Below are 14,927 nucleotides of genomic sequence, written 5' to 3'. Positions count from 1 at the left end.
CTGCTTCCATTTTACAGGTGCAGCAACTGAGGCTGGGAGAAGACAATTTCTCCTAGCACGGAATTCTAGAACTGGAGGAAAGAGATGAGCAAGCATATGTCTGTTGGACCATCTTTCACCGAGGGAGGGAGGAGGGAAAGAGACATTTGGACTAAAACCATATCGAGGCCTCCAACCACTAGGCAATATTACCCAGCCTCTCATCCATTTGGGAGTTGAACACACAATCCCATGAGCCTCTCTTGTCTGTATAGCATTTCTGTAATGCGTGTAGGTTTTCTTTCAAGTGTCAGGTGTGCACCTAGTATGGGAATGAGATGCATTATTTTTCCCCATCTGATTATCAGTTAGAGTGTCGTCCCCACCCCCAATTTTATGAGCGCTCCCTCTGGCACCCAAACGACTCACAGCTCATCACAAGCCAAGCGTTGTGCGTGGGGAAAGTCCAAATTAAATGGGGGCTCTCTGTGTGGCAGTCGTGAGGGCACAGGTTTGTGTGAAAACATTAATAGCACCAAACTGAGTGCTGCTCAAGGATTGCAACCAACTTAAGATAATAATTCGGGGTGGGGAGACCTCAGGCCCAGGGGCCAAATCCAGCCCTCCAAGGTTCCCCAGAAGGCCTCACTCCCTTCCTCCTGACCCCACCACTTTTCTCCAGCCTCAATTTTGCACTGTTTTTCCCTCACCCCAAAAGATTGAGTCGCCTCTCCAAAGCCTTAGCTGCTGGCAGGAAGAGCTTGAAACTAAACAATGCTGGTATTTTTGGTATTTTTGCCTCCTCCCGCTTTGACTCCAGCCCCGCCCACCACCAGAATGCAGCCCCCAGGAGCTTCTCAGAAATTGAATTCAGCTCTCGGGATGAATGAGGTCCCCACCCCTGTAATAAATGAAAGTGGAACCGATCACAATCCGTAATTCTTGTTTTTCTGCCGATTTTCTGTCCGTACAAGGGTAGCATGACAGGCACAGCCCTGAATGTAGGGGGAAACTGGGCCTGGTCATCCCCCCACCATACACACACACACACATTGAGCCTACTGCCTGCTATCAAAGGGCTTTTGGCTCTGGGATGCAAAGGGACGGCTCCCATCTTACCGACACAGGCTCCGCTAGGCGACAGCTTGTATCCGGAGGAGCACTCACACCTGTAACTGCCTGGGATATTTAGGCAATCGGCATTGCGCTGGCAAAGGTTCTCTCCGCTGCTGCATTCGTCAATGTCTGGAGAGAAGCAGAAACAGAGGAGGAAAGGCAGGCATGAGCATACGCAAAAATACATTCCCATACAGCAGGGGCCTTTGGGGGAGGGGGTAAGTACATTTATTAACCACAATTGACAGCAGTTCAACTCCCTTACAAACTTTGTTAAGTGCTGAATACAAATCACAAGGCATCTTTGAGAAGAGGTGTTCCCTCCTTCTCTGGGAACGTGAGGGGTTAATGTTCCTTCTAAGATGGCACCCTGTCACCCACAGTACTTTCATTAAAAACAATTCACATTTTTGACACCCCCGACATCCCCATAATGTTGTCCAACTTATCAGGGACGTCTAGTTCAAATTGTTTTTAATTGAGGGAACTAACCACTAAATTGACTGTTGGGAGGATAATTTATCCTGAAGGGTGGTTTCAAAATATGATAGATGATAGATAGATAGATAGATAGATAGATAGATAGATAGATAGACAGACAGACAGACAGAGAGTTCAGGATCTAGGTAGGAAGGAAGGCAGATAGAGAGCTTTTCTAAATGAGGCTTCTGGATTCATTGCAGAATTAAGATCTGATTTCTACACAAAGTTCTTTTCCTTTCCTGCCTTTCCGTACTTTCAGCTACATAACCTCTAGGTGGCACTGTGGTATAGCAGAATAATGCAACTACACTGGTGGAGACTTGTGCTTTGTTTCATGATACCAAAAAACACTGGATTTCCCCCCTGCCCTGCCAAAAACCCAGTAAAAGTGCTTTAAAGCACAGGAGCAGAACTGGAGGGTGACGATGCCATCTAAAGCACCCATAAACAACCATAAGTGAGGAATGTTGAGCACACAATAAAAGCTTTGTCTAGGAAAGCTCAGAGAGATGATAGATAGATGCAAGATATGGATGGATGGACGGACGGACGGACGGACGGACGGACAGACATATAGGAGACTGACAGATGCAGGGGATGGATAGATGGATGGATAGATAGATAGATAGATAGATAGATGGACAGATACAGGAGATAGATGGATAGGTGGATGTATAAATAGATGGATGGAAGATAGAAAGATGATAGACAGACAGACAGATAGATGTAGATGGATAGATAGATACAGGAGATAGATGGACAGATGAGTGAATAGATGGATGGAAGATTAGATAGGTGGATAGATAGATGATAGACAGACAGACAGATGTAAGATGTAGATGATAGATGATAGATAAGATACAAGAGATAGATGGACAGATGGATGAATTAACGGATGGATGGAAGATAGATAGATAGATAGATAGATAGATAGATAGATAGATAGACAGACAGACAGACAGACAGACAGACAGATGTAGGATATAGATGGATAGATGGATACAGGAGATAGATGGATATATGAATGAATAGATGGAAGATAGATAGATAGACGTAGGATGTGGATGGATAGATAGAAACAAGAGATAGATGGATAGGTGGATGAATGAATAGATGGATGGAAGATAGATGTAGGATGTACATGGATGGGAACATGGAGGTTTCAGCACTATTTCCCTCCTCCCCTTACATATTTACCCTTGGCGCCACTCCACCCCCACCTTTGCCGACTCGGCTGTGCCCCTCCCTCTGAGACCCCATCCCCCATGCTTGCCTCCCTCCCCGCAGGGCCTTTTCCCAGCCGCTACCTTCACAGATCAAGAGGATGTTGTTGTAGCTGAACCCGATGGGGCACTCGCAGCGGAAGCTGCCAATTTGGTTGATGCAAACCCCGTTGGTGCAGATGGCTGGGATTTCGCTGCATTCGTCGATGTCTGTGGGAGAGGAGGCACGGGAGAAAAAGGGCAAGGGGCCAGTTGGCTGGAACATGGGTCCTCCTTTGTGAGGGGCCACCGCTTGGTAGGAAAGCCCCTGTTCAGCACACAGAGGGTCCCAGGTTCGATCCCGGCATCTCTAATAGAGTCGGGAAAGACCCTCATCTGAAACCCCAGAGAGCCACTACTGGACAATTATAGTAGGGCCGTGGGGAGCAAGGTGGATCGTGGTCTGACTCCGTATAAGGCAGCTTCCCATGTTCAGTGCGAAACTGCCTGTGAAGCATCAATTAAAAGTGAAATAGCCCACTGCCATTGGACCAGCTGACAGACAGCTTTCAGACTCCATGTTAGCCCCAAAAGGGGTTAAATGAGGCTGCATTTTGGCCCCTGTATTTGCTCAATTTGTATATAAATGACATTGTCAAGCATTTAACATCTCCAGCCCACCATGGCCCTAAATTGGCTACAAAGGCCATGATTCGTCTATGATTCTTAACGTGGCAGGATGCAGGAGAACATACTCCCTGCAAGACCCCAGGTGTGAGCTGACTAAGTGGCTCAGGTTCAGCAAAGAGCACCTTAACTAGCAAAGCCACTCTGCTTTGAACTGAAGGGTCCGTGTTTCTCACTGTGGCAAGTTGCAGGGGAAAATATTCCTTGGAAGACCTAGCAACTCAGGTTTCCATCCTATTGTATGCAGATGATGCTGTAGTCCTTTCTCAAACAAAAGTGAGCTTAAAAAGACTGACGGGGGCATTTTCTGAATACTGCCAAAAAGAACACCTAGCTGTGAATTAGAACAAAACTAAAGTTACAGTTAAGATGATGCTGTTAAAGTGCTGCATTCAATATGCCAACAAATCTGGAACACTCAACAGTGGCCACAAGACTGGAAAAGGTCAGTTTACATTCCAATTCCAAAGAAGGGCAACGCCAAAGAGTGTTCAAACTACCGCACAATTGCGCTCATTTCGCATGCCAGCAAGGTGATGCTCAAAATCCTACAAGCTAGGCTTCAGCAGGATGCGAACCGAGAACTACCGGAAGTACAAGCTGGGTTTCGAAGAGGCAGAGGAACTAGAGATCAAATCGCCAACATTCGTTGCATCATGGAGAAAGCAAGAGAATTCCAGAAAAACGTCTATTTCTGCTTCATTGACTACGCTAAAGCCTTTGATTGTGTGGATCACAACAAACTGTGGCAAATTCTTAAAGTGATGGGAGTACCAGACCACCTTACCTGTCTCCTGAGAAACCTGTACGAGGGTCAAGAAGCAACAGTCAGAACCGGACATGGAACAACCGATTGGTTCAAAATTGGGAAAGGAGTACGACAAGGCTGCATATTGTCACCCTGCTTATTTAACTTATATGCAGAGTACATCATGAGAAATGCCGGGTTGGATGAATCAGAGGTCGGAATTAAGATTGCCGGGAGAATTATCAACAACCTCCGATATGCAGACGATACCACCCTAATGGCAGAAAGCGAAGAGGATCTCAAGAGCCTCTTGTTGAGGGTGAAAGAGGAGAGTGCAAAAGCTGGTTTGAAACTCAACATTAAAAAAACTAAGATCATGGCATCTGGCCCTATCACTTCCTGGCATATAGAAGGGGAAGAAATGGAAGCAGTGACAGATTTTACTTTCTTGGGCTCCAAGATCACCGCAGACGGTGACTGTAGCCATGAAATTAAAAGACGCTTGCTCCTTGGGAGGAAAGCTATGGCCAACCTAGACAGCATAGTAAGAAGCAGAGACATCACCTTGCCGACAAAGGTCCGTCTAATCAAAGCTATGGTTTTCCCAGTAGTAATGTATGGCTGTGAGAGCTGGACTATAAGGCTGAGTGCCGAAGAATCGATGCTTTCGAACTGAGGTGCTGGAGAAGACTCTTACGAGTCCCCTGGACTGCAAGGAGGTCAAATCAGTCCATCCTAAAGGAAATCAACCCTGAGTGCTCATTGGAAGGACAGATAATGAAGCTGAAGCTCCAATATTTTGGCCACCTAATGCGAAGAGAAAACTCCCTGGAAAAGACCCTGATGCTGGGAAAGACTGAAGGCAAAAGGAGAAGGGGACGGCAGAGGATGAGATGGCTAGATAGCATCACGGATGCAATGAATATGAACTTGAGCACGCTCCGGGAGAGAACGCAGGACAGGAAGGCCTGGCGTGCTATGGTCCATGGGGTCACGAAGAGTCGGACACGACTGAACGACTGAACAACAACAACAACAAAAGTTACAGTGTTCTCAAGATGGCATAGGTCCTATAGATGGAATCCAGATAAACAGCCAATTGAGCAAATCCGAGTCATCAAATTCCTGGGTGTCATTTTCCAATTAGCAGCGGCATGGTCAGTCCATCAGAATTATGCGGTGGAAAAAGCATCTCGGGGTGCTAAAATCTTGATGCATGTTTTTTGAACAAAAGGTGGTAACTACAAAACCTCAGCACTTTAAGTGTTTAAAGCTAAATCTTTTCCTATGTTCCTTTCTCCAGAACCATGAGGACGGGGATCTTACTCTGTTTTTACAGCAGGGGTTTGACCCCCAAGATCTCTTTTCCTGAGAAGTGATACCAGTTCAGTATTGGCAAGGATAGTACAACCGTAATGGTTTCGCCTTGAAATGTGTGGGGTGGGGTGGGGAATTAGCCATGGAAGAGATGAGTAAAGGAAACTGGGATTCACTTACCAATTGGTTTTCCAGTGTGGATGTCAATGATGAATCCGGGTGCCTGGTTGCCACATAGGATCTGGTACTCAGCTGCAAGAGAAAAAGGCATGAAGAAAGACTTGTCCGTGATTCTCAGTGTGGCAGGATGCAGGAGAAAATACTCCTTGTAAGACCTCAGGTGTGAGCTGGCTAGCGACTCAGGTTCAGCAAAGAGCACCTCAACTTGCAAAGTCACTTTGCTTTGAACTAGAGGTCTGTGTCTCTCATTGTGGCAAGTTGCCAGTGAAAATACTCCTTGCAAGACCTTAGGCATGGGCTGGTTAGCAACTCAGGTTTAGCAAAGAGCAATGCAACTCGCAGTCATTCTGTTATAAATTCTTGAGCTGACCATAGTCTCTCACTGCAGCAGGTTGCAGGAGAAAATACCCCATGCAAGACTTTAGGTGTGAACTCATGTTTAGCAAAGAGCACCTTAACTTGCGATGCTCTGCTTTGAACTAGTGGCTTGTCTATGCCTCTCACTATGGCAGGAAAAATTCTTGCAAGAGCTTAGGTGTGTGCCAGTTTAGCAAAATGCACCTTCTCTCACAAAGTCACTATGCTTTGAACTAACAGGTTGTCTATGTCTCACACTGTGGCAGGATGCAGGAGAAAATATCCCTTGCAAGACCTCAGGTGCAAGCTGACTCGCAACTCAGGTTTAGCAAAGTGCACCTTAACTCGCAAAGGCACTGTGTTTGAACTAATGGGATAGCTCAAGCTTTGCAAGCTTGCTTTAATTAGCTGGGAGAAGAGATGAAGTTTCTCAGTATGCGTGTAGCTTCAGAATGGCCAGCTCAGCTCTTGCAAAGCTTATCCCATAAGACCTTGGGTGGAAGGTTCCAGTGACTGGGGGGCTCACAAGGAAATTATCTGCCTCCTGCTTGCTGTTCCAAGAACACCCAGGGGAAGTGGGTTACTTACGGCTGGCGGGAGTGGGGCAGGGTTCGCACGGCTTATTCCAGGCTTTGCCGATATTGTAGGAACAGCAGCACATCTTCTTGGTCATGTTGAAGGACAGCTCGTTCTCACATGTGTCGTTGTAGTTCCGATAGCACAGGCTCTTCCTCATGTCTGGATAGAGAAGGAGGTGGTGGGTAACCTGTCTGCGTCTCTCACTGTGGCCAAATGCAGGTTTAGCAAAGAGCAGCTTCTCTTGCAAAGTTCCTCTGCTTTGAACTAATGGATTGTCTGTGTCTCTCCCTATAGCAGGTTTCAGGAGCAAAAACCCCTTGCAAGACCTTAAACCTGGCTTAGCAACTCAGGGTTAGCAAAGGACACCTTAACACAATAGCATATAGAATTCTCCCTCTCTCACTTGCTCTATGGCAATTGCAGCAATGACAAGATCAGGCACACAAACCTGCCCTTTACTGAATTAGGCCATTAGGCCATCCAGCCCATTGACACAAAACTGTATGAAATTTGCATAAGCTAATTTATATCTTTGTATGTACACATTTGGAAATAACTACTAGGATTTATGTAAATTTCATAGGAGGCAAAGCCAGACAATTAATTTCCCATCCAAATCACCTCCAATAAATTAATTTGCACCCTGCCTTAGTTCATCCCGCTTCAATGACAATTAATTTGCAATCTCTTATGGCTCCTCTTCCCACATCTCTCTCTTGCCCTCCAGGAAGAAAATTGACCTCACCCCATGCAATTAAGCTTAGAAGAATAGCTTCCATTGGCACCAACGGAATTTTCTTTCCCTACATTTAATTGCCACGTGGAAGTGGGATCGGGTGGGCAGGTATAGCATGCAGGGAAGGGAGGGTTAACGTTTCTTGACTGGCATCCCCCTGGAAATCCTGGATCTGAGGAATAGATCTGGGGCCCAGGGAAATAGGCTAGGGGGCCAGTGCCCCATGAGCCCTGGCCTAACGACACTCCTGCTTTGAGGTTCAACCTCCCCGTTTGCCCATTCCTCTGTTCCGTACCCATACAGTTGTTTCCGCCATTGACTTGCATGTATTCTGGTGGGCAAACGCAGGTGTAATTCCCTAGTGTGTTGTAGCAGGTCCCCGGGCCGCAGATGCCGATATGGGCCGAGCACTCGTCAATGTCTAAAGGGGCATGAAAAATGAGAAAATTACCTGGCATGTCTGATACTTACGGCCAATATGTGCTTTGAAAGGGCAAGACCAGGGGAGCTTCTCCCAGGCCTCAAGAGTAGTTCCCCTCTACTCAGCACTGGTTAGGCCTCATCTGGAGTACTGTGTCCAGTTCTGGGCACCATGCTTTAAGAAGGATGCAGACAAACTGGAGAGGGTTCAGAGGAGGGCAACGAAGATGATCAGGGGACTGGAAACAAAGCCCTATGATGAGAGACTGAAAGAACTGGGCCTGTTTAGCCTTGAGAAGAGAAGACTGAAGGGAGATAGGATAGTACTCTTTAAGTCCTTGAAAGGTTGCCACAGAGAGGAAGGCCAGGATCTCTTCTCGATCCTCCCAGAGTGCAGGACACGGAATAATGGGCTCAAGTGACAGGAAGCCAGATTCCGGCTGAACATTGGGAAAAACTTCCTGACTGTTAGAGCAACACGACAATGGACCCCATGACCTAGGGAGGCGGTGGGCTCTCCCACACTGGAGGCATTCGAGACGAGGCTGGACGGCCATCTGCCAGGGATGCTCTGACTTGGATTCCTGCATTGAGCAGGGGGTTGGACTCGATGGCCTTGTAGGCCCCTTCCAACCCTACTCTGCTATGATTCTAGGGTTGCTCTGAGGTTTCTTTGATCCATTCCTTTACAGCGCAATCCTAGACCTATCTCCTCAGACTTAAGCCCCGCGGCATTTGGTGGGATTTACCGCCCCAGAGTAAACACATCTAGAGGATTGCAGCTGTGTTTGTGCAACAAGGTATTTTGTCCTGCCTTTTCCCAGAAATGCCTTGTACAAGTAAACCTTAAAATGGTTCAAACATCTAAACCAAGGGGTGTGTGTGTGTGTGTGTGTGTGTGTGTGGTGTCAACCTCTTTTGGCTTGAGGGATTAATTCAACTTCGGAAAAGTTCTCGGGTGGAGGGAAATGTACTCCACTGGTGAACACAGCCAAAGGCAAAAGCGTTAAGGCCGAAATACAAAAAAACGACTAGCATATTGTAGCTTCGAACTTTTAATGCCAATAACTAAGCTTTTCAACCTTTTTCAGCCTTTTTAACCTTTTCAGCCATTTTCAACCTATTTCAACCTTTTAGAATGGGGGAAAAATTAAAAACTGTTTTTAGATGTATGTTGTCTCTGTGTGTGGTATTTGGTTATACGTTTTTTCTGTAAATGCTTTTGCACTTTGAATAATTTATCTTTAAAAGGTTTTCAATTTTTGTGAACTACCCAGAGAGCTTTAGCTATGGGGAGGTATAAAAATACAATAAATGAAATGAAAAAAGCTGCACAAAAGCTGTGAAACCACCACATGATCCCATATATGCCTGCCCAGACCTTAAGATCATCCTCAGAGGCCCTTCTCCGTGAGCGCCTGCCAAAGGAAGTGAGGTGGGTGGCTACCAGGAGGAGGGCCTTTTCTGCTGTGGCACCCTGGCTGTGGAAGTGGCTCCCTAGTGAGGTTTGCCTGGCACCTACATCATATTCCTTCCGGCGCCAGGTGAAGACCTTTTTATTTTCCCAGGCATTTTAGCATTTTAGCTTTCTAGACTTTTAGCTTTGCTGTTTTAAAACTGTATTTTAAATCTCTGCATTGCTGCTAGGTTTTATTCTGGTTTTATTCTGGTTGTATTGTTATACTGTAGTTTTAATGTTTTTATATTTTATATTGTTTTACTGTGGGCTTTTTGGTTTTGTGAACGACCTAGAGAGCTTCGGCTATTGGGCGGTATAGAAATGAAATAAATAAATAAAGTCGGGCAAAAGGGGAATGGGGTGCGACCCTCTGGGGAAGCTCAGAGGGCCGGATTTGGCCTGTGGGCCTCAGCACCCCTGCCCTAAAGAAATAAATATGCTTTCACTTGCTTCCAAAAGAGGTCCCTAGAGGAAATTTTGCATTTCAACATTGAAAATAATTAATAATGATGATGATAATAATAATAATAATGTGCAAATTCCAGAATGTGGAAATGTGTCTAGTTTGCTTCCCTTTCTGAAATTTCAGCAGGATATATGTAACTGCATTCAGTTTCTTCCCCCGCCCGCGCCCCCACCCCTCACCCCGGCATGATTGCTACACACAGCACACTGTTCGATCTCTAAAAAACTGCCGCATAGTACCTTCACAAATGCGTGTATCCTCATTCAGATAGTAGCCCAGGGGACACTCACACTGGAAGCTCCCAAAGGTATTGACGCAGTTGCCCCCTTGGCAGAGGCCAGGAAGCTCTTGGCATTCATCAATATCTGTGGGCCAGGAAAGAAATAAAAAGGGTGAACTTGGTATCACAGCACCAATAAGGCTGTATGTGGCCTGGAAAGCAAAGAAAAAAAGTGGGGGTAGGGAGAGGTCCCCCCTTCCAAAGCACATCATGCAGGGCCCACCTCTGAAATAGCTGGGACCAATTTGGGAGATCCACTAACTGAAATCATCTCAATAGCTCTAATTGCAAGGAGGCAGATTTTGGAAAAACATCAGGAGAAACGCCCTAACAGGACAAGCTGTTGGTCAGTGGTGCTGACTGCCTCAGCAGGTAGGGCTTTCCTTTGCTGGAGGGATTTAAGCAGAGGCTGGACAGCCATCTGATGTGGATGCCATAGCCATATCCTACATTCCAGAGCCTGCACTGAACAAGGGGGTTGGACTAAATGACCTCCGAGGTACCATCTGGCTCTAATTCTAATTCTAACCAGCTGAAACCTTTCAAGCAACTCCTCCCGACCCAGCTGTGTTTTTTTTTAAATCCAACAACCCTGTAACGTGATTATTTTGCAATTTATCCAGAGATTTTTAAAGCTGAAAATTGATTAAAAAACAAAGAAAAACAAATCCAATTTAAAACTGGAGTTCTCAAAACCTAGAGAGATTTCAAGCTCATGCAAAATGTCCTTTTTAGCTGCAGTCGTGGCCTGATGGTGGGCTGTCTATCACCAAGACACACAGGGCCATGGAAGGATGGGGAGGTCAGAGAAGAGCCCTGTCCGGCTTACCTTCCAAAATGACGGTGATGGGATTGGGCCGGAACCCTTCACCGCCCGGACACAGGGTCTTGTATTCGGCTGCAGAGAGAGAAGCAAGTTCCTGATGTACAGTAGGGAACGGAAGACCATTTGGCTGGGAGACAAGTATCCCTCACCCCACATTTCCTTTTATCCTCTTGGAGGAACGGCCCTGCCCCGCCCCGCCCTGCTCCTGGAAGCTCTGTTTCAGGATTTTGCTCTTCCCACCACTGTGGCTTACCTCCTGCTGTAGCTTTCCGCCTCCTGAGCTCTCTGTAGGGGCAAGGGAGGGGGCTGTGGCAGCAGTGGATCCCTCCCCCAAATGGCAAAGGAACACCTCTGCCAAATCCTAACCTCCTCCAGCTGTCAACATTAGGGGTTTAGGACTGTTCTGTCAATGCCCTTCCTTTTGCATTATCTGTCTAAACTTATTTAGTGGTATTTATTAATTTAATTAAAGCATCTTAGCCCTGCTTTTTAGCAAAAAAGAAAAGAAAAAACCTTCCACTTTGATGACAAGGCCATTCTCTGCCTGCTGACTCACAGTCTAGAAGACGCGACACAAAAGGAAGAGTTGGTGAGGAAGGACGAAAAAACCCCCATCACAGGCATCAGGTCTTAGTTATGAAGTTCTTATAATGACCTTCCTTCCTTCCTTCCTTCCTTCCTTCCTTCCTTCCTTCCTTCTTGTGACTTTCATAACTAGCAGCATGAAGTTGAATGCATGCTTTCTTTGAGTAGGGGGGATTCAGTGGGTGGCATCCCACACTCATTTTTGAGATCTCAAGGATCGCAAGGATGGCATGTTCAAGAGGAATTCTCCCCAGTCCCAGTTCAGACTGGCCAGTCATTCTGGAGGGCTTCCTTTCAGCTCACAAGGTACACAGTGCAGTCCTCTGCACGTCTACTCAGAAGTAAGCCCTGTTACGTTCAACCAGACTTATTCCCAAGTAAGCGTGTGTAGGACTGTGGAGTTAACCACAGAGAATCAATCAGAGAATATTTCAGCTGGCTAATTGGTGGTGGTGGTGGACCAGTCTTTAATTTGTGGGGCTGATCCACTTTCGCATCCCTTGCAGGTTCCCCTAACTCCCCCCTGCCCCCCGTATCTCCAGTACACAATGCCAACTGACAGTTCCCTGGGACTGCAGACTCTGGCCTCCTCCATCAGCCAGAGAACCAGGGTGGCTCCTAGGATAAACATCATGGCATGGGGGAGACCAACCTGGTCCCATCCATCTGCCAGAGAAGGAACAGTTGCAGGCACTTGTTTTCGCCCTTCCCTGCCAGAAAGAGCACCTTCAAAATCTTTGAAATGAAGAACTGTTGCACGAGTTTTGCTTTTTTCCCTCCTCCTCCTCCATTTTCCTTTTATGTCATGTCTTTTAGCTTGTGAGCCTGAGGACGGGGACTCTCTCATTATTAATCTTTGTAAGTTGCTCTGGGAGCCTCTTTTGACTGAAGAGCAGGGTAAAGATATTGTAAATAACACATAAATAAATGAATAAATAAACCAAAGGCAGAGGTCAGAGGAGGCAGGATATATAACCAGTGGCAGTGGTGACTCCAGTTCCAGAAGGGCAGTGATTCCATTCAGGGCTTTAGTGACAACCAGCCAAAACTCTAAAGGGGCTATCCAAGGTGCTGAATGCATTTGAGGGATAAGGTTCAGGACCTTGGATAGCATCTCTAGAGTTTTGTCTGGTGGTCACTAAAACCCAGCATGGAAACACTGCCCCTCTGGAACTGGAGTCACCAGCCGCCGCTGTATACAGCCCATGATATGGAACACCTTGACAAACCCCATGCTTCATACTCACTGGTGTTGGCTGGTGGGCAGAGCTCACAAGGGTTGCCCCAGGCCCGGCCCAGAGAACAGCAACATGATGCCCGGGTGACGCCCACCCCGATCTCGGCGCTGCAAGAGATCCCGCCGTCACCCCGGTCCTGAGTATCCAGGAAGCAGTTCCCAACACGAGTGTCTGGGGTGTGGGAAGAAGAAAGAAAGGAGAGAAAAAGAAAGAGAGAGAGAAATTAAGAGTGAAAAAAACACACAACCCTCTACTGTACAAGGACAAGATGTAACTTGGGAGAAGATGGATCACCTCCTTTTTCTCCAAAGACTCATCCCATCCTCACTCAGGTATACCTGAGGAGTAGCCCTCGGACAGCCTTCGCCAATCTGGTGCCCTCCTGATGTTTTGGACCACAGCTCCCATCAGCCTCAGCTGGCATGGCCAATGGTCAGTGGCGATGGGAGCTGTAGTCCAAAATCTCTGGAGGGCACTAACTTGTTCGCATCCACAAGTGCACATCAGCACAACTGCGCATTAGTGCTAAATCACATTAACTAATGCACATCAGTGCAATTGTGTAAGTGTGCATTAGCACTAACGTAAATTAATGCAAGTAGAATGAAATTCCGGTTTAAAAAATTCCGATTCCAACAATGAGTGGACGATGGAACGAAAAACACCTGACAATCCATGAAACAGAGAAGGAATGGATTTAACAACGTCCATACATCCCTAATTGGCACAGACATATGCACCCCAATACTGAGAATCACCCTTACCTACACACCCCACTCCTGTGGGGTTCAGCTCGAAATCTTGGGGGCAGTTGCAGAGGTAGCTGCCAGGGGTGTTGACGCAAAGTCCATTGATGCAGTTCACCGGATCAGCACACTCGTTGATGTCTGAAACAGGAAAGGTTGGAAATAGCCTAAATATAAACTGCTTAACTTCCCCCACCCCTCTCCGCAATTGCTGGGTTGGTTCTAGGAGCTGTACAAAGCACAGAAACGCAAGGGACACAGGGTAGGAGACAGATTTAGTCCTACTTAGCGTAGAGCCACTGAAATCCAGTCAAAGTTAACATGGTTCAGGGAAAACTGGAGAAGGAGGTTTTATGTTGTGCCAATGGTCCCAGGGATCAATGGTTCCCATCTGAAGGCACATGGGGCAGCCCCCTTGCTGAAGCTGAGCAGGTCTGGGTCTGGTCAGTGCTTGGAGCGGAGACCCCCTGGGAACCCCATGTAGCCACCTTGAGTTCCACGATGGAAGAAAGGTGGCATAAAAATTTAATGAATGGATGGATGAATGAATGAATGTTGCCCAAGGTCCCATAAAATAGGACCTGAAAAGGAGGAGGAGAAGGAGGCACTCAAGGGGCGCCCCAAAGAAGCTATGCAAAATAGGAGGAGAAATTAAAATAGATTCAGTGAGAGGAGAGGAACAAAGAAGACAGTGACATTGAAAGTAAGTCCAACAAGGGAAGGTTGAAGGAACTGAGTATGTTTACCCCCTCAAGTCTCTCTTCTCCAGGATAAACTGTTGGCTGTCACACAGAACAGGGCAAAAAAATCTTGTTCTCTGCCGCTGCCACCAAGGACAGCACGACTAGATCTAGTGGGCTTACAGTGCAGGAGGGTAGATTTCCGTTAACTTTAGGAGAAACTTCTCGATGGTCAGAGTGTTTTGATTGTGGGACCAGTGAGGGACACTGGATTCCCCCTTCATAGTTTGGGATGCTCTCACTCCATATTCTCCTTCATCAAGCAGGGGGCTGGACTAGACTGCCTATGAGGCCCGCTGCAACTGTAGCAAGAAGCTGGGCAAGACAAGAGGAGGTTGTTTCGGGCTGGAGAATTTTAAGCATATGGACTAGGAGCTTGATGGAGAAGCAGGAAAGGACAGGGATGTCCATCGCTGGAAAATCCAGGAGTTTTTTTTTTCACTCAATGGAGTTCTGCTCCAGAGTCCATATGGCTCGATTTGTGTTTGTAAGCGAAGCTGTGGGCTTTTCCCCAAACTCCGGGAATTTTTTTGCACATTTTTTCCTGCAGGTTCCACTATTTGTGAAAAATTCTGAACAATTATTACAAATTATGGGAAAATTTCCACAAAGTATGGCTGAATTTGTGCAAATTGTTCAGAAATTTGGGCAAATCGCTAAGAAATGCATGCAGATCAGTCAGAAATGTGTGCAAATCGCTCAGAAATGTGCATAAAATGCTCAGAAATTTGCATAAAATGCTCAGAAATTTGGGCAAAATGCTCAGAAATTTGTGCAAATTGT

At 46.6% G+C, this 14,927-nt stretch overlaps 1 protein-coding gene across 1 annotated transcript in view; it reads right to left on the bottom strand.

Moving 5' to 3' along the window:
* The window catches only part of FBN3 (fibrillin 3), a 144,644-nt gene that overhangs the window by 28,203 nt on the left and 101,514 nt on the right, over positions 1-14,927 (bottom strand). Inside the window, exons 35-43 of the mRNA XM_084825954.1 lie at positions 13,423-13,545; positions 12,668-12,829; positions 10,839-10,907; positions 9,969-10,094; positions 7,680-7,805; positions 6,658-6,807; positions 5,713-5,784; positions 2,886-3,011; positions 1,099-1,224 (exon numbers count right to left, since the gene is read on the bottom strand). Coding sequence (XP_084682080.1) covers positions 1,099-1,224; positions 2,886-3,011; positions 5,713-5,784; positions 6,658-6,807; positions 7,680-7,805; positions 9,969-10,094; positions 10,839-10,907; positions 12,668-12,829; positions 13,423-13,545 — 1,080 coding nt within the window. The remainder of the gene's footprint in view (positions 1-1,098; positions 1,225-2,885; positions 3,012-5,712; positions 5,785-6,657; positions 6,808-7,679; positions 7,806-9,968; positions 10,095-10,838; positions 10,908-12,667; positions 12,830-13,422; positions 13,546-14,927) is intronic.

Source organism: Heloderma suspectum, chromosome Z (genome assembly GCF_057233095.1).
Source record: "Heloderma suspectum isolate Gila_16-S chromosome Z, 16-S_ref, whole genome shotgun sequence".
NCBI classification, from domain to species: Eukaryota; Metazoa; Chordata; class Lepidosauria; order Squamata; family Helodermatidae; genus Heloderma; species Heloderma suspectum.
Note: the sequence above shows the minus strand (reverse complement) of the source record. Positions and strands in the feature narration are given on the sequence as shown.